The following is a 20,437-nucleotide window of genomic DNA, read 5'->3' as shown; positions in this document are numbered from 1 at the left end:
GATACAAAATATCGGATATTAAATGTGCAAACTGAATCCATCTTACCCCACACTATAGTATAGTAGAGTGGGGGGACATGGGATTCATGTAGCACAGAATATTTAAATATCCTAATCGTGTTTTAAACAAATAACAACGGTCTTTTGGAGTCGTGAGAATACGGTTTTATAATTCTTTGAATTTTTTTGTCTACTACCAAATGACGAGAAAATAGAATGATAATGTGTCCCACCCCCCCCCCCCACCCTACTATATACCATCATACCAACATTATTGCTAAAATCAAGTGCACTGAAAATGAAACAAGTTTATGTTGATGGTTGGGCGATAGAAACACACGGGTATAGAGTTAGAATGAAATAGAGAACTACATTTCTGGACAATATTAAAACGCAAAGTGAACAGTAACATAAACACATAATGAACGGTCAATAAATAATATGAAATATAATATGATGTTTTGTATACGGCTCGTGCGTTTTTTTTAACATAAACACATTGTGTTTTGATAGGATTTTTCGATATATAATAGTATTATGAAATATAATATAGTAGGGTGGGGGAAGATAGGACATCTTTTTGTTCTATTTTCTTGTCCTTTTTGGTTGTAAACAAAGAACCTTTAAAGAATTATAAAACCGTGTCCTTAGGACACCCATAGACCGTTGTTTATTGTTTAAAACACAAACAGGATATTTGAAATTTTGATGAAAGTCCCGTCTTTCTCCACCTTACTATACCTATATTGCAATGTTATTGTATGTTATACTATGTCGATATTATTGCAGTTCGAGAAGCATACATGCGTCAGTGGGCTGACATTTCATATTGATTTTTGATTACTTCCACACCCCCTACGTACTCTGAATAATCAACGAAGGCATCTGCACTTTTAAATCAATATCGATTTCCAAGATTTGCGAATTAACCGAAAAATGATGATCATTGGAATGGAATAGGAGCTCACGGGTGTGAGGTATAAAGAATTTGAATGTAACTTATTTATCCTCGCGTGGCCGGAAAACGACAGTCGTTATAACACGGGTGTTCTACATACACCTCGTATACCAGCTTACGAGTTATGTAACTTTTTTGGTGTTTGTTCTTTTCCGTATGCTGACAATTTGGACAACCCATTAGTAAAGAAGATATAAAGACAATTATAAATAGAACGACACAAAATGGAAGAAGGGAATCGCCCGTTATAGCGTAATTAATATTTCACTAAGTAAACATATATACAGCGGGACAGAAATATATCCCGCTCACCGCAAAGGAGCGCAACATGAATTATAACCGCCATAAAACGTTCTAACTGCGGTATAAAAACTTGACGTCTTATATTCATAAAACATAGCCTAAAATATACGAAAAAATATTCACAAACTGAAAGTTCTTGTCATAACCTGTTGCTGCCTCTTTAGTTTGGTTTTTATAATAGGAATCCAAACTATTCCGCAAACGCCGAGCAGAAGTCCAATAGACAGACATACCGGCCCCGCCATTTGTATGGTGGGGTACCCAGCAAAGTACAAAGCTGCAAGCGCAATTCCAAGGGTGAATATGACACCTCCGACAACCATTAGAGCAATGGCTTTCCTATAGTAGGTTCGTTTAGCTTGCGCAAGCCGCTCCCCTCCTTTAGCAGCGGCCCCAGCCGCCACAAATGCATCAGCAGAGCACGCCACTTTGACGGTCAGGCTCTTCCTTTCGTCAAATGCGCTTCTCTCAGAGTTAGACGATTCAACAGCGGCACTCGAGCGCTGCTTGGCGCAATCTTGGGACAGAGATTGTCGCAAGGATTCCGATGCCAAGACACCAGTCTTCACGGATCCGTTACCGGTGTTTGAGTGCGGACGTAGCAGTGAGTCTCGTTCACAGTTAGTAGTCAAATTAGAAATCGAGGAATTAGTTGTCACGCAATATTCGTTCTTGATAGATTGTTGTGATGTGGAAACCTTCTTTCGAGCCCTTTGGTGATTTATTGCTGTTCCAACTTGGTCGTCATTATTGCTCTCAACATTCTGACTATTCTGTCGCCTTGTTTTAGATGTTGAACGTTGTTGTTGTGGTTTGTTGTTGCTGTTATTGTCCTTTGGCTGCAAATACCATTATATTGATTAGATAGAAATATATAACTTAGTTCACAAAGAGATCATTCTGACATATTGCGCTAAAACAACCAAAACAATTAAAGACTGTTGCAATGGTTTAATATAAATAAAACAAAATATTGCAATTGACAAACTATTAAAATATTAATTGCAATAGTTCAGACAAAACAAAATATCGAAACAAAACAAACTATTGTTAAAACAAATGATTACAAGACGATGATCCCTTTTATAAATACAACACACCTGGGTGTAACAGTATATATAGATAGCTGGATATACAACCTGCAACATTGAAAAATAAAGATCTTTTTAATAATATTTAGATAGGTTACTGTGTTGCTAACAATACGTTTACAGATATAGTACTGTAAAGGAAGATGGATACCGCGTTAAACAGCACATAATAATCTATATTTTCGGATGAATAAAAATAAAAATACCTATAGTTCAACACTATTAGATTTTAGTAAAATTTTTTCATTACTTTCTGCTTTTCCCCTTTTGTATATAGTAGGGTGGGGTGAGATGGGACACATTTTCATTCTACTTTTTCGTCCCATTTAAAAGAATTATTAAACCGTATATCTTCTCAACTGCCGTAGACCGTTGTTAATTGTTTAAAACACGATCAGGATATTTGAATATTATGTGCTAGAGGTGTCCCATCTTGCCACACCCTATTATATACTACTCCAACTTTCATTGCCGGGACCGATGGAATACAGAGATTCAAAACCTCTTTCTAAAAAAGGGTCTATGGCAGACCATAACAGTACATATAATAACTTGGCTAATGCATTATACATAGCACAAAATAACGCGTGAATCAAAATCGCTGGATATCGACAAAAGTATTCGATCTTGCGATTAGAATTCTAAGAAATTCCTTGAATCCATTCATGTTTGCCAGATTCTGGCACGTATGATTAATTAGCATCGGCGAACAAACGGGGCGACTTTAAACCACCGAGAAGCCAGTTTAATAATTAATGAAGCAAACTGTATATGAGAAGGAGAGAAATAAAGGTGTCTTTATTTTTAATACAACAATTTTAATGTAGCGCTGGGCGAAAAGCTACTGTACCTTAAACAGTTTGTGTGTGGTGTTAAAACAATATGTTTCAAACCAAATTCTAATGTAAATGTCACTCCACACTGTTGCGGGAATGTTTCGGATAAATATAGTAGGGTGGAGAAAGACGGAACACCTTTGACACATAATATCCAAACATCCTGATCTTGTTTTAAACAATTAACAACGGTCTATGAGAGTCGTGAGGATAAAGTTTTATAATTAGAATTTTCTTTGTTTACTGCCAAATTTTGAAGATAAAACAGGATGAATATGTGTCCCATCTTCCCCCACCCTACTACATTATAGTTAGAAACTTAATTAGCTTGTTACTTTAACGATAGACACATATAGTAGGTTGGGGTAAGATGGTCCAGGTTTTCATTTTTTATCTTCTCATTTGGTAGTAAACAAAAAATGTTTACCGAATTATATATATATATAGAAATATATATTATGGTGTGCTAAAGGTATCCCATCTTCCCCTACAGTAATATAAAACCCCAGAGCTTTTCAAACACACAATACTCAACTCGTAGGACTAAGATTTCGAATATTGTAAGTGAGACTTCATCAATAAAAAGGACATGTGTTTAGGAACCACGTATGCAACTTTGTGGTTGAGGATTTTTCAATTTTTTGACAGACGATTTCGACAAGCCTTCAATGCAACGAAGGTATCGCAAGCATGTGGAAACGTGGGAGAGAAGTTAACGGTTCAATTATCACACTAGAAACTCAGATGTGTTGTTTCAACACACTGGCATGTTATTACAGCACTGCTAGTGTGTAAATTTTGAGTGACTTCACACGTTTTATGTGTCGTTAGAACACACCGACGTGTTAATTCGCAAAACAACACGCCGATATTGAAAACAACACGCCCGTTTGATAAGGAAACACACGGCTGCTTTTATCAAACGTGTTGAAATGAGGGAAAAAACACACTTGGTGTGTTTTTTTGGTAAATTACACACCATATGTCGTGTTGTTTCCACACCATTGCCGTGTTGTTTTAAATGTAAACCTTTTTAGATACTAATATCAATTGATGCAAACCTGACTAATTACTCCCCCTTTAACATAGAACACTAATATAAAATAAGTTTCAGATGTTTTCGTATTGAGTTCACTTTAGTGTACATGCGATGACAGTAGGCGCATATTATTTTAAATCTACTGTCAAATCGATGGAAATTAAGTACATGAGCGTTTTATTTACTTTTATCAGTGGCTTGAAACAAGCATATTGAGCAAACAACGTACGGTAACATTTTTTGCGAGTGATAAACTTCAAAAGTAAAGAGCGGATCTATGAGAGTGTATTTTCACAATGATTCATGATGTTAGTGAATCTGTGGACCATTTAATATGTTAAATGCTAATGAAAAACCAATGCATTTCATTAAAATGCAACTCACTATCCATATGTGGTCCATTTTCGCTATTGCTTTTATGTTTCAATTTAAACTTATTGATAACTGGCCTCTTTTAAATAATTTTTACATTAACCGTTGTGAAAATTGAAACGCGCGCGAAAAGTCTGAAAGTTTCCTCCAATAAAACTTCAGATAGAAAATGCGCGGGAGCGTTCAATCGGCCATTGCTTTTATATCATCTTTGCGACTGGTATAATACATATTACGGAGATTTTAAAAGGTTTAGTTAAGTGGAAAAGTTCATTGAAAATGGAATGGAAGGTGTGGCAAAAATTCTGAAAGGTAAGAAGTTAAATTCATTTGGTATAGATATGTTGCATTCCTTTCTATGACTGTTTGTTATTAGTGCTAAATTGTTGCATCCAAATACGTTATAACACAGTTACTTTCAGTCAAGTAGTATTCACAACTTTAGCTTTATTTATTTCACAGATGAAAGATTTGACGATGACACTGTAGTCTTTCTCAATGAGGATTTATTGGAAAAGCTTAATATAAAGTATGTTGAATTTTTAAATTATAAAAGTATATTGATTGTTTATAATAATGTGTTCATATTTGCAATCAACGTGCTACACTTATTACCAAATTCACAATTGCCTTTACTTTTTAGCACTATGGGACAACGTTTACAGAATCTAAAAGTCGTCAGCTTATAACCAACCAAGCACCAACATGGAAAAGGTTGGACGTTTTTGTTGATATGTTTTCTTAGTAGAATAAATTGCTTAATTGTTTTTTTTTTATTTATATATATTTTTACAGTAACCATGTAGTATCATTTTATTGTTGCCTACAATACAACTAGCTGAAATTTCGTTTATTCATAGCCTATAGCCATATATACTGTTGGATCGCTGAAAATCGTTAAATTTACTCAAGTGTAAAATCTGAGTCTCAAGGGAGTATCATCGCATTGTTATAAAAAAAATGTCATGCTGAGATATTCCAGAAACTTTATGGAATAGTAGCTTAAATCCTAAATGACCTTGCTAGATGTATGCTTCGCGGTTATACTACGACATTTGACACTATAACGAAATATATGAAATGATCGGTATTAATCAAAATTAATACCCGTGTTCAACTAAGCCAGTTAGAATGGGAAAAAAACGTTAGTTCGCGTTATTTTAGTAACATTGTATTTGTTGCTTTTGTACGAAACTAGGACGCACATTAACGGCTAACTACGACGCGCGTAAAAACTAAACTACGACGTAGGTAAAGATCGATTGTAGAACGCGCATCGCTTCGCTCTAACAAACGATTTATATATCGGTGTATTAACGGCGCTTTTTTACCGATTATCGGTCCACCTTCAGTTATGAAAATTTGGTAAATATTTATATTTAATTGATATATACTTATTTTTAGTGTTTTCTTTTATATTTATCATTCCTAATATTAGTATTATCACTTATATGTTTTTTTTTAGGAACCGCTGATAATGCCGCAACTTAAACCTCCCTGTTTTGGATATAAGATGCTGGATGGAGTTTTTAATCAGGCGTTTCTTTGCGTTGATGGGAAACATTGAAACGCTTTGGTTTCAATGGTTTTACGACAAGTTAATCACACTAATTGCATTTTCTTTCCTTTCCTTTTTCTGTTCTTTTCGCTTTAAATGTAAATAAATAATGACGTGTTATTTGAAAGCGTGTTATTTTAACAGGTGTGTTGTTAAAAACTGGCGTGTTGTTTAAAAACAGAAGCGTGTAGTTTTGAGGCGTGTTGTTTTAAACTGGCGTGTTGTTACAAAACGGCGTGTTGTTTACGGGCGTGTTGTTTTGAAGCCTGAAAAACACGCCATACCAACAACACGCCTCTGCCGTGTTGCGTGTTGTATACGCGGACAAAACCGGCGTGTTCTAACAACACACTTGAATTTCTAGTGCATCAACTGACATTTCGTGAAAGCCATTAGCGAGGCGAATAAAAGCCGTAAATCAATCTGACGTCAAGGGTTGTCACGAAATATATCCAGATTAATACTATGGGTGGAGAACGAAGGATTATTTACGCGACTTTTCGGTGCCGTCTCGTGGGTTTTAGCGCACCTGCTTCTGGCCAAGAGGTTACAGGTTCGAGGCTAGATGTTGTTACCAGTGTAGGCGTGTGTGTCTTTGATTAAGACACGCAACAGTAATAGCTGTTTTAACCCAGTGGTTACAAATAGATTTGTCATATTTCTAGCCGTACATATATTTAACATGAGAAAAATAATAAACAATTACTCACAAAGTTACATACGAGGTAACTCGTAAGCGGGCACGAGATGTATGAAACAGAACACCCGTGTTATAACGACTATCGGTCCCCCACCAAGTGAGGAGGATAAATAAGTTACATTTGGTGTCCATAAGCGGATATATGAGCTGTATGAAACAGAACACACGGTACGTGTTGCCCCGCCATGAGTGGGTAAACAGTTATATTCATTCATTTACTCTGTAGTTACAGAGACACGGCGTTATTTCCCAAGCATATATGACTTAGATGGTAGAAAAGCCACACAGCGGCCAGAGGAAACGTGGTAATACGTGGTAAATAATTGATGAGTTTGAGAGTACTTGCACAGATTTTATTAATCCAAAGTGAAAGACGCTCAGTGGCGTTTGGAACATTGTGCTCACGCATGGTGTAACAACGTACATCATAGGGGGCGGCATGATTATAGCATATAAGGCTGTTGTGAATGAATGAAACTTATTTATCCTGACATGGTGGGCAACGATAGTCGTTTTAACGCGAGTGTTCTACTTGTACCCACTTACGAGTTACCGCGCATGTAACTTATTTACCCTCACATATGGCGGGGCAAGGACCGTCGTTGCAACAAGGATGTTCTGTTTCCTATATACACCACGTTTCCACTTAAGAACTACCGTTTATAGCTTCGTGGGTAATTGTTTTAGACAACCCATAACATGGCCCACAAGGTTGAAGCAATATGCGTTAAGTGTCTTATACACCACCCACCGTGGTAACCGTATTTGGTAAAACTGTTTCCTATATACGTTTAATTCAACATTTCCCTTTTACAAAGATATTTAAGGTACCAGTGTGTTCATTACAAATGTACAAATGTATCCTATATACGTTTCAAAGTTTCAATTCTTACAAAGATATTTAAGATTTAAACTTACAATACAGCCCAATGACGTTGCGGAAAAACAATACTTTTACCCCCTAATTACAAATACGTTTTATATTGCTCTTAATATAATAGGGTGGGGGAGACGGGACACCTTTAGTTCATAATATTTAAATATCCTGATCATGTTTTTAATAATTAACAAAGATTATGGCAGTCGTGAAGGTCCGGTTTGATATTTCTTTAAATCTTCTGCCTTTACTGCCTAATGCGACGAGAAAAACGAATGAAAACGTGTCCTATATCTATCCCCCACACCTTACTATAATGTCTTTTAGCTCTGTACATACAAGCGTTTCTACTTAAATTACCTTCCTCACTTAGCACGTCTATAGTGCAGCAATAAGAACAAATTATTGACAAATTTCAAGACAGAAAATCGTCAGAGATTTTTATTAGATTCGCGCAGTCCTTGCCTCAGTGGAAATTTGATTTATTATCGTTTATTAAAAGACCCGAGGTTCGTCATTGTCAATTACCATCGACAGCTAAAGGTCGCTACAAAACATTTTAAAACGCTTTATGTTCTTTTACGGTTTTACCAAACATAATACATTTTATATATCCTTTCGAACATAGTACTCAAACTAATTAAAACGACGAAGGGCAGGACAAAACGACAATCGTTAAAAACACGTCACGGTAAAAACTATTTGAGTAAAAGAATCAAATAAATCGCGGCTGCTAGACCACAATACAGTTTAATTAACTTCATAATTAATGAGTTAAACCAAGCCCAAAAGTAAAGTATTAATTTATCAAAAACAACTTAATACTATATACTGATGCAACTTATAAAGGCAAAGAAGTATATTGGTACAGTAAAACATATATAGTTTAAAATCCAAGTTAATCATATTGTCGTATATCGTGGGTGGAATCAAAATACCTTTATTCTATAAACTCAGTTATACCCTAGCTAGTTGCAAATGTTACTAGTATTCGTATATATAGTAGGGTGGGAGAAGATGGGACACCTTTTTATTCTATTTTCACGACCTAATTTGGTAGTAAACAAAGAACGTTTAAAGAATTATAAAACCGTATCCTCACGACTCCCATAGACCGTTGTTAATTGTTTGAAACTCGATCAGGATATTTAGATATTACTTTCTAAAGGTGTCCCGTCTTTCCCACCCTACTTTATAAACCTTTTTTTTAAATTAGGAAACAAAACTTATCACGTTTATTTATATAGTAAATTACTACATACCTATTGAATATATAGTTGTTATATATCAGCAATCTAACTTATAGATCTAAACCAGGATGAACCGACAGCAGCTTACAATTATATTTGCATTAGAGCAAGAACCTTCAGCGCCGAACTATATAGTTTGCCATGACCAGCGGTTATACTTATATCGGTTTCAAAGGAGAGAAAGAAAAAATCGAGCGGGTCGCGGGTGATTCTCAACAGTTACACACGGCAACCTATAAATTATGGATGCTATTTTTCTTGCGTGGCTGGCAAGTAAATGCTTTAAGTATCTGAGATACCGTCTCGTGTGAGACCAAAGCTATAACCTGCAACTGTGTTGGTTGAGTGACAAGCCATACACAAGTAATGAATGTAAGCAAGGTTTGTATTGCTGCCACCTAACAGCTTGCGGGCGGTGGGAACGCTACATAACCATTAACAGTAATAAACGCTTCACACCACCATCGTTGTATGGGGTGGCTAAACAACACGAGATTATGCACGGGGTGGTTATGTTAACACGGTAACACCTGTACGGTTAATCCGCAACAATCGTGGCCTTGTTTCCACCTGTATTTCACGGCACGGCTGTTATAGCATTGAGGGGTAAGATGGGTACCGTTAGCACATAATATTGCATATTTTCTAACTACATTTTCAACAATTAACGACGCGCTTTTAGAGTCAGAAGGGTACGGATATATACCTATGTAAATCATCTTTGCTTTTTACCAAATGGAACGGTAAAGGAGAATAATAGCATGTATCATCTCACCACATCCTACTAAACGTATATATACCGTAACAATTGCGGTCCTAGTTTTAATTCACCAAGAAAAAATAAGAACAATGAATTAATGTCTGCCACCAACCACACAAAAGTAACGAATATTTGCCAATGACGAGTGCATAAAAGTAGAAGTAACTTCTATTTTTTGATCTTCGCTATCGTAATCGAAGAGACAAATAAAGCTGTTAGCATTATTATTATTACCTCTATGGTCATGGACGTTCGTTTAAAGCCCCGCGCACGCCAAAAGCACCCCCAGCAATATTTACAAATTAAAACCTACAGAAGCTGAATTCCATGCGGGGGATATAGAACCAATGCTAATTATTATCCTGCATGATTTATATTGTCATATACGAGTTTCATTAACTTTAATGATTATTTAAAGACGAATCTGTTTCGGGTTAAAGACGATTTTAAAATCGTTTTTTTTTGTAGTTATAAACATGGACGGACTTTATGATGAGAACGCGCGGGGAATATATTATGCAGATTAATATTTATAGTAGGGCGGGGAAAGATGGGACATCGTTTTATCATATTTCTCGTCTTACTTGACAGTAAACAAAGAACATTTAAAGAATTATAAAACCGTATCCTCACGACTCCCATAGACCGTTGTTAATTGTTTAGAACACGATCAGGATATTTGGATGTCATGTGCTAAAGGTGTCCCATCTTACCTCACTGTACTATACAATACAAAAAATGATTAGTACGGCTCATAATTTCGCCACATGGGAATCCACACGGAGCGAAGATTATACGCAATTTAGAAACAGACGAATTAGCAATAATAAAGTAATGTCTTTCAGACAATTGTTCCTTGAACCAACAGTTGTATAATATAGTACTGTGGGGGAAGATGGGATACCTTTAGCATTTAATATTTCGTAGTTTCTATTTGTGTTTTAACAACCAACAACGCTCTTTAGGACCGTGAGGATACGGTTATATAGTTCTGTGAATATTCCATGTTTACTATCAAATATGAAGACAAAGGAGAAGGAAAACATGAATCATCTTTATACCCAACTTCTTATATTAGAAACCACATCCGTAATTATAACGAGGACGACCTTTTACAAAATGCCGTAACCTTTTTATTCAATAGAGTTTGGCATTTCTCAATATTTAGCTTTCCGAAATCACCCGAACCTTTCCGAAATCACCCGAACCTTTCCAAAATCACCCAAACATTCGGTTAAAAATAAGGATTAAAAAACCCGAAGACTTTTTTTGTGCGTTATCATATAGAGATCAAATTTGTGGCGAAACTAAATGTTCCAGCCGGTGATTTACAATTTATCATTTACCTAAAAATGTCCAACGACTTCAACTGAGGGCAGTTTTAACTAATATGCTAAAATACGAAGCATCTTGAATTATTTATTTCGACTTTGCCCGATATATGTGCAAGTGCTATTAAAACACCGCTGGCTTCTAAGTCCCGGTTCTGCCACTGTTTCTATTATGCCAGCAACCATGCTACGTTATCATCAGTCGATTATAACGTGGTTATCACACAACGCATTGTACTTGATAGAAATCTATTGAATTTTATGACGAAATATTCCTTCGTGCGGCGACTGGTGAAATAATTTCAACAATTCCGTCGATACCCAGCAATATTTAAGATGTCAATCTGTGAATTAAACTTAGTTTTTCTCTACTGTATAACGGTGGCAGATGCTTTGTGCTACATGCGGTTATATTTTACTTAAATGGCTTGTTTTGTTTTTTCTAACAAGTTTTGTTCCACCTTAAAAATTCAAACATTTTTTTTAAAAATGGCTTGTGATTAATTTAACTGAGATGAATTTATTAAATGTGGCCTTCATTTATATACTGGTCATAAAGTTGAATGATTCTCGTAACGAAATAACAGTCAGAATCAAGCGCTACGAAAAGTCAAATTCAGCGACTGATCTAGCTTTACTGATGATTAGAAACTTTATTGTTCTTTAATTAAATTACTTATTAAATTAAATTGTTTGCGGGTGAAACTGTCACGCCTTTTATCGAATAAGTTGTGTACTTCTGTTTTATCCATAAACGTGTTATAACGTCTCGTTTCAACGTTTCTTCCCGTCTTTTAACGATGTTGTAAATTACTTTGACCTTCGTTACCGTGACCGAGTCAATAAAATAAAACAAAGTAAAACAAGCTTCGTTAAACAGTGGGGTGGGGGAAGACGGGACACCTTTTATCTCTATTTTCTCGCCCCGTTTAATAGTAAACAAAGTACATTCAAGAAATTATAAAACTATATTCTCACGACTCTCATTGACCGTTAGTAATTGTTTAAAACACGAACAGGATATTTATATATTAGGTTCTAAAGGTGTCATATCTCTCCCACCCTACTATATGTGAACTCTTTAACCGAATGCAACAAGCCCAGAATTCTCAAACACCGGAAACCATGAGGTCTTAAAGTGTTAAAACAACGTCATTTTAATTTCCATGCCTTTCCTTCCACGATTCCCGTGAAATTGTTCAAATTACACATCATTAGTGACGTGTTAAGATGATCCACGCGAGGATGATGTGCGGCAAAGGACAATAAAAGTGTAATACAATGTAAATGTTTGTTTTATTTAAACAACCCTGAATGTTTTAGTTTCTGAGGAGTGAATGGATAAATGTAACTTATTTATCCTCGCGTGGCTGGGCATGTTATGATCAACACGGGTGTTCTGTTTCATACACCTCGTGCTCGCTTACGAGTTTTACCACGTATGTAACTTATTTATCCTCGCATGGCGGGGCAAAGACATTCGTTAGTAACACGGGGTCCTGTTTCATACACTTTGTGCTCGCTTACGAGTTTTACCGCGTATGTAACTTATTTATCCTCGCATGGCGAGGCAACGACAGTCGTTATAAACAGATGTTCTGCTTCATACACCTGGTGCTTGCTTACGAGTTACCACATATGTAACCTCAAACCTTTTTCTAAATTCCCACGTTTGCAAGTTAGACTCTAACATTGCGAGACTTCTAACATTACTCTCATAATAAGAGTTAGACATCCAATTTAGCCCGTTATCCCATGGGTGTTTGACGGATTCTCAGTTTTGATTTTTCATTCGCAAACCGAGGCATCTAATTACACTGCGACGTTTCAACTGCAGCAAAATCAATACGAGCCGAGACACAAGAAGGCCAATTATTGCTCACTGTAAATCGCAATCAACACAAAGTAATTGATGTTTTTATCCCAAGATACCATTGGGTTACTTCATCTAAGTGTAGCAAGGTTGAAGTATGGCAATGCATGCGAATGAATGAATAAACGTTACTTTATTTATCGTTATGTTTTATATTCCTCGTGCCCGCTTACGAGTTACAACGTATGAATGAACGAATGCGTACAAAAGAATAAATAAATAAATGCAACTTTTTACCCTGGCATGGCGGGGCAAGGGTAGCTGTTATAACATGGATGTTCTGTTCCATACACCTCGTGCCTGCTTACGTATGTTACCAAGTATGTAACTTTGTGGGTGATTATTGACTCTAATAAATGTGACACCCACATTATAGACAGGTTTTGATACGGTTTTATATTTCTGTAAATATTCTTTGTTTTCCACCAAATATAGAACAAGAACTAAAAATGATGAAAAGAGTCCTACCTCCCCCTACCCCGCCCAATTTATTGCATACGGCATAGAAAAGCACGCATTACAGGGCGCAGGGTAATGGTGCCAACTAGCGAATAAGGTTGAGCTAATGTAACACCTCACTGCAGTGTATATCACCATACACTACGGGCATATCAGTTATAATCGCTATATAGAAACAGACAAAGAAAATTTTACTACGAGTATAGAAAGAATTACTGTGTGGTAGGGTGGGGTAAGATGGAACATGTTTTCATTTCTTTTTTATCGTCCCATTTGGAAAAAAGAATATTTACAGCATTGTATAACCGTATCATCACGGCTATAGAAGAGCGTTGTTAATTGTTAAAAACACGATTGGGAAACATGGGATGTTATGTGCTGACAGAACCCATTTTACCCCACTACTATTTGTATATTGTAATCTAACTAGCACATTATAACTACATGTTAGGCAATTCACGTCACAATTGTAGGCAATACATGTCACAAATTCGAGCAATGTACGTAACAATAATTGTATTTACGTCATAAGCTATAGTGTTTCTTAATAACATATTCTATATTTCGAAGACTTGATAATTAATATTCATATTACCCCAGGAAGGTTGTTAATAAGTCATTATATTTAGGATATAGTAGGGTGAGGGAAGATGGGACACCTTTTCATTTTGTTTTCTCTTACCATTTGGTAGTAAACAAAGAACATTCAAAGAATTATGAAACCGTTTCCTTACGACTTCCACAGACCGTTGTTAATTCTTTAAAACACGATCAGGATATTTGAAAATTATGTGTAAATGTGTCCCATCTTCCCCCACCCCACTATATATGAATATACATAAAAGTTTAAAGCAAGCGATCAACTTGCTTACCTTTAATTTCCGACTGGCCGCTACTCCCGCCCTCATGTTGAAGTTGACGATACAACGTGGGATATTCCTATATCTTCATTTGGTCAAAACGGTTCAATTATAAATCTACACCATGTATTACTTGCTGTAAGAAACGGGCCTTTACGCTGCGGTAAAAGTTAAGTTATTTGTAAGGTTTAAAGCGACGGCCTGCCATGGTATGGTCCTTCTTCGTTACTCTGCCGTGTGGGCTAATGAGAATCTATTATCGTAGAACGGCGATAAATAATTAATTGGAACTGAAAGGCGTAAAACTGTAGATGTAGTATGAACAATTAGAAAAGTTTAATTTGGTATTGGTTAATCACGTTTTGACTTACAATGCTAGTGGCCAGCAGCACGTTTTCCAAGTCCTTAATTTCTTACAAACTGAATTTATATTGAACTGTTTAGCCAAGTAATAAGAAAACGGTCGATTCGCTTTAATTTGAAGGACGCTTAGGCTAAAACGATTGATCGAAATGATTAAGCAATTAACGAATGTTTGAACGACTCTTTTATTTATTGCTACTTCCCTACACAGATACCACAACATTTTTCCCTTTGAATTTTTGTTTTCTATTTTTAGTAACCAATATCAAATTAATTAAAACAAAAGAAAAGAATGAAGAATTAGCAGCAAAACCTACAGTCGTTAAAACACGAAACGAGTCCAAACTACCCAAGTAAAAGCGTGGCTGCTAAACGCACAATTAAACAGCAATGATTTACTTGAATTCTATGCTATTGGGCGGATCTATATATCAAACACTAATCTGATTTGTTTTTCTTCGATTAATGATAATTTGTCTGATGCCTTCAATTGTATTCCTAATGCTCGAGTTTCTAATGTTACTTGCAATTCACTGTATAGACCTTAGGCCGTTACTAAGCCTAATAAAATCTGATAACAATAATGTTATTTGCTTCTTCGGTTACGATAGCGAACAGTAGATAAAACAAAAAGCGACAAATGACAGTTGCTGTAACACGTTTAAGGTTAAAAACGTACTTACAATTAATTGGAAGAAAGAAACGTGTTCGCTACACCTACTGAGACAAATCTAACTTCCTATTACCTTGTGGTTGGTGGAAACCATTGCGGTTATTCTGTCGTTATAACAAAAGCGAGCAAAAGTGGACACGAGGACATAAATAAATTATTTAGTTTTTTTTAAGTGGTGACCCGGCCGCGTGGTGGCGTAAGTGAGTTGTTAGCTATGGCTCAAGGCATAACCACGCCGTCGGGTTTTATATAAAACGAAGGTAACATTAAAGACACGCTGCCCATCAATACAAATATAAATAGACGCCTGATTAACGAAGGGAAAGCGAATAAATATTAATGACATTATTACGACCCGTGAGATAAGCAGGCTATTTAAAGGGATGACACCTCGAATGGACATAAAACAAAATACGGGTTTCATTTTTGAAACGGAGATTAATGAGGTGTCACTTAACGCTAAACACTGATGGGAGAATTAATATCTTCTTTTAAAAAATAACCAAGCTCGTATAAGTGTAAAACGCGATGCTGCATAATTTTAAATATATTACGTCTAAACTTTATATATATATATTGGGCTGGGGTAAGATGGTTTATGTTTTCTTTTTTATTTATCGTCACTTTAAGTAGACAAAGATTTTTTACAGAATTTTATAACTGTACCCTCACGACTCATAAATAAACGTTAGTAATTGTTAAAACACAACTAAGAAATATGGGAAATTATGTGATAATGGTATCCATCTTACATCTCTAAACAAACTATTGTGCTTACACATAAACCACAAAATTAATGTGCAACTAAATATAAGGAATGATACGCTAACAACCTCTCTTTTGTTTTCTCGCCTAATTAATTAAAACTATTTTTTTCTTATAGTGTACGTTTTACTCGCATAATTAATCAAAATAAAGTTATGAACTAATGAATGATTTCTACGCCTGAAGTTAAACCTATCCTTGGCTGTACCACAAGTCTGAACCCCTTATTGGCTGTTGTTGCTGCTAGTAAACACGCTGAAAACAGCAGCAACTGTTGATATTTGGAGCGCTGACCAACAATCGCTTCGCGTGCCTCATAAGCAAGCCTCACTGCGTTGGACATATTAGTTTTGCTCATCCATAATTAATGGTTTGTTCCAACGTGCCACGGAAACATATGTCAATAACTAGGCTTCCTACTTTCTGTCATTAAACCACAAACCATTGCGTTGGATGCATTTCAAACGTCATAAGTCTTTATTGCCATCCAAGGTTTTAACTAAACTGACAAAGCGTTAGAGCTCGGGCTCGGTTAGGAGAAACGCGTTACTGCTTCCACGCAGTTTTATGAATGAATGTAATTTATTTATCCTCGCGTGGCGGGGCAACGACAGTCGTTTTAACACTGGTGCCCGCTTACAAGTTACCGCGTATGAGAAACTTATTTATCCTCGCGTGATGGGGTTATGTGAGCAGGTATAACTGTTATATTTTTTATATGTTCTTGGCTTTTTTAACCTTGTAAACCCAGCACCACTACTTAGAGCAATATATTCCTACATCGTAGCAGGTTGAGGCAAGATGGTACATGTTTTTATTATATTTTAATATTTACACCATTATTTGACCGTTTTCTCACGAATCTGAAAGAGCTTTGTTAGTTATTGAAAACACGATTATAAAGTCCGGGATATTGTGTGTTAACAGCATCCATCTTACCCCACAGCACTACATGCGAGGGCAACAACGTTAATTACTCACGCGCGCTTTGCAGACAAAGCTGTCGCATCCAATCTTACGCTCCATAAATTTGCGCTAATAAGTTTTAACCTCTAGGTCAACGTTTTATCAACAGGTAGTTTTTATACGAACTTTTAAACTGTTTCCAAGTCAATATATGTTGGTTATTACAACCTTCTCATAACCGCGACCGTTCTGCTCCATGTTTGTTTGTCAATAGGAAAGCTAACTAAAATCGAAAGCAATCAGTATGATATATTGCATTGTTGGGATAAATACCGTTGTAGCACATAGTAGGGCGGGGAAGACGACATATTTAGCACTTAATATCCAAATATCCTAATCGTGTTTTAAACAATCAACAATAGTCTATGGGAGTCGTTGGGCACAGTTTCATAATTCTTTGAGTGTTCTTTGTTTACTACCAAATGGGATGAGAAAACAGAATGAAAATGTGTCTTATCTTCTCCCAGCCTACTATAATATCCCATATTTCTTAATTGTGTTTTTAAAATTTAACAACGGTATTTTAAAGACATAAGGATACGTTTATATAACTTTGTTAATATTCCTTCTTTACTACAAATGGGAAGATAAAAGAAAATTAAACGTGAACCATCTCACCCCAACGTATATACTATACATAAATAAATCGTAACATCAACTATATTTGAATAAAAGCTAACTTCTAACTAGACTTATAATATGCAAAAACTATGATGTTTCACTTACATTCCGGTAACGCAGAATCTACATACAACTGATATGCAAACTCTATACCTACTTGGATATTAAACTTGCACCTAAAACTTATATGCTGATGACCTGTATAAGACGTCGAAACGTCGGTACGCAAATAAATGTCAAATATAGTAGGGTGGGGTAAGATGGGACACCTTTAGCACATAATATCCAAACATCCTGAATTAAACAATTAACAACAATCAATGGGAGTCGTGAAGATGTAGTTTTATGATTCTTTCGATGTCCTTTGTTTACTACCAAATGGGACGAGAAAATAGAGTTAAAAAGTGTCCCATCTTTCCTCATCATACTATATAAAACTGATTAGACTTACTTATACATACTTTATCACAATCCCCCACCCATACAAACATACAAAGCAACATTACAACTTCAGCTCCTAACTGTTTCGAACAAGTCGTTCAAATGAGATCCAACTCTTCGTATTACTTAACCGTTTACGCGTAGGCGAGAATCAGAAAGCGCCTTCGACGTTATTTATAATTAGGAGCGAAGGCACTACAACGAATTTAACTGCTTTTATGGCAAGACGCCACACCAAACTTAGACACGTAACGTAAAACGCTGCACGCTACAATTAAAGACACGAATAGTACATTGGATTCAACAGCCAAGCTTTATAACTGATGCGCTTCCCCATACCTTTTATCAATAGTTTGTTTTAACAACTTATTGCTTATGCCCTCCTCTTCGTTTTTAAATAACATGATCTTTTTCTTTCGTTTTCGAAAAAATATATATAAAATTATGTTATTTTTTGTAAACTAGTTAGTTTTTTTATAAATAGGCTGTTATACAAGTCAGTACCAAAAACTATTCCATATATATATATATGCGTGCAACGTTGAACAAAATCAACATAAAACTACACATTCCTTCAGTATTAGCTAAAGAGTGGAAATAATCGATGAAGAACAACAGAGCTATTAACGTGTCCTTAACATTGGTAAATTTCGTAAATCTGGCCTCGATCTGATGCTTATGGAGTTAAAAGATTCTAGTAACGAATTACAATTAGGAACAAGTACTACGAATTGCATAATAGACAAAATGAATATAGTAGGATGGGGAAAGATGGGACACCTTTTCGTTTAGTTTGCTCTTTCCATTTGGTAGTAAACAAAGAACATTCAATAAATTATAAAACCGTATCCTCACGACTTCCACAGACCGTTGTTAATTGTTTAAAACACGATCAGGCTATTTGGATATTATTTATTAAAGGTGACCCATCTTTTCCCACCCTACTATATCTTACAGAATATAATTCGTTGTACTTTTTTTGGCGGTTGCGTGTTTCACACCTTCACACTTAAATCTCCTATATTACTCTGTTACGATAAGACAATAACTTACATGTCTCATAGCTTTACACTCCTAAACCTACGACACTACTTTGATACGCAATACCGGTTAGAAAGACCTTTCAACAAGAGTTAGATTTTTAATCATTTACTGACAGAACTGTTTTCTTAAATCAGAAATACCGTTGCAGCTGAATCACAAACCCTCAACTTGAAAGAATCGATAATTTGAATAAAAATCTGACGACAAGTTTCGTTTTTGGTTAACGACTGTAAAGGTCAAAGCGGCCTAAATAGTTAGTTGGGTTTCACAGCCACGCTTTTTACTGACACTCTTTCTCACAACTTTTAATCTTTTCTTTTAACAACTGTAGTTTTGCTGATAAAATCCTTCTTTTGCTTGGTTTAATTAATCTGATCTTTGCTGCCGCAATCGAAAGATAATCAAATAAATATGTTATATAACGACTATTTATGCCCAGATTTCTAGGTAAATTGGACATGTTTTTTAAACTATGTAGGGCTATCTCTCTATCCTTCTTAAACCGACATATACCCTTTTTGCATGGTCACTTTTATGCGCGTAAGTACTCGCATATTTACTCGCAAAAACAAAGTTAACACGCATAACTTCAAGCGTTTGCGAGTAAATATGCGAGTACTTACGCGCATAAAAGTGACCATGCAAAAAGGGTAATATTTGACTTGTGGTTCAAATTCTATTTTAACCTTTCGTTCCTTTATACCAGACTCCATTATATACCGACCCTGCCTTCCTCCAACACTTAGATTTACACCCGCATAGCATGGCCATGTAATCGTCTTGTCAACACGACCTGTGGTGTATTGATTGCAGTAACAACCGCAACCGCTGCGCCCGCATCTCGTCAGTTTTAATCCTGCCAAAGTCGCCGTTCAGCCCCAAAGGATTCAGCTTTTAAGCAGGCTTTTATAACCATTGTAATACGACGTTGCGACTCTGTATAATTTGATGTTGCCGTGTTAGAGTCGCTCAGTGAGAAGCGAAGCGTCATTTTCAGTGTCACACACAACGCATTAGCTTAATTAGCATTAAACCACACCTTAGCGATTGATTGCAACGCATGGTAAATGGGGATTTGCATTTCGCATTTAATCATTTGCAAAGAACGGAATGTTGGGGTAAAATGGTTCGTGTATGTTGGGGTAAGATGGTTCGTGTATGTTGGGGTAAGATGGTTCGTGTATGTTGGGGTAAGATGGATCGTGTAAAATGGTTTGTGTATGTTGGGGTAAGATGGTTCGTGTATGTTGGGGTAAGATGGTTCGTGTATGTTGGGGTAAGATGGTTTGTGTATGTT

General features: G+C 36.0%; 1 protein-coding gene and 1 long non-coding RNA gene across 4 annotated transcripts; one reads left to right on the top strand and one right to left on the bottom strand.

The window, feature by feature from the left end:
• Positions 1 to 288: 288 nt before the first annotated feature.
• On the bottom strand, positions 289 to 15,861 carry LOC149737439 (uncharacterized). Of its 3 annotated transcripts, none has more exons than XM_089875386.1 (2): positions 14,280 to 15,861; positions 289 to 2,100 (listed from the first exon to the last, which is right to left on the bottom strand). In XM_089875386.1, exons 1-2 carry the CDS (start codon positions 14,313 to 14,315, stop codon positions 1,381 to 1,383), a joined length of 756 nt encoding a protein of 251 aa, XP_089731512.1. In that variant the 5' UTR covers positions 14,316 to 15,861; the 3' UTR covers positions 289 to 1,380. The 3 variants fall into 3 exon arrangements, 2 of the variants coding, with proteins under 2 accessions (XP_089731512.1, XP_089731511.1); XM_089875385.1 differs by lacking the exon at positions 14,280 to 15,861 and adding an exon at positions 2,362 to 2,424; XR_016384690.1 differs by lacking the exon at positions 14,280 to 15,861 and adding an exon at positions 8,997 to 14,273 and having other exon boundaries at positions 1,961 to 2,100.
• On the top strand, positions 3,946 to 6,277 carry LOC149737440 (uncharacterized). Its single transcript, XR_016384691.1, has 4 exons — positions 3,946 to 4,911; positions 5,062 to 5,128; positions 5,243 to 5,313; positions 6,065 to 6,277. It is a non-coding gene; the product is annotated as an uncharacterized LOC149737440 (long non-coding RNA).
• Positions 15,862 to 20,437: the final 4,576 nt, after the last annotated feature.

The sequence above is a fragment of the Ciona robusta genome, chromosome 3 (genome assembly GCF_009617815.1).
Source record: "Ciona robusta chromosome 3, ASM961781v2".
In the NCBI taxonomy this organism is placed as follows: domain Eukaryota; kingdom Metazoa; phylum Chordata; class Ascidiacea; order Phlebobranchia; family Cionidae; genus Ciona; species Ciona robusta.
The sequence above is the reverse complement of the archived record's forward strand: the minus strand, read 5'-3'. Positions and strand labels throughout refer to the sequence as shown.

What these genes read in the sequence shown, in the direction of transcription:
- LOC149737439 (XM_089875385.1), bottom strand. Translation starts at nt 2,409, where the DNA reads ATGTTGCAGGTTGTATATCCAGCTATCTATATATACTGTTACACCCAG. An exon ending in ATATATACTGTTACACCCAG is followed by an intron (nt 2,101 to 2,361) that starts GTGTGTTGTATT and finishes TGGTATTTGCAG; the next exon opens with CCAAAGGACAATAACAGCAA.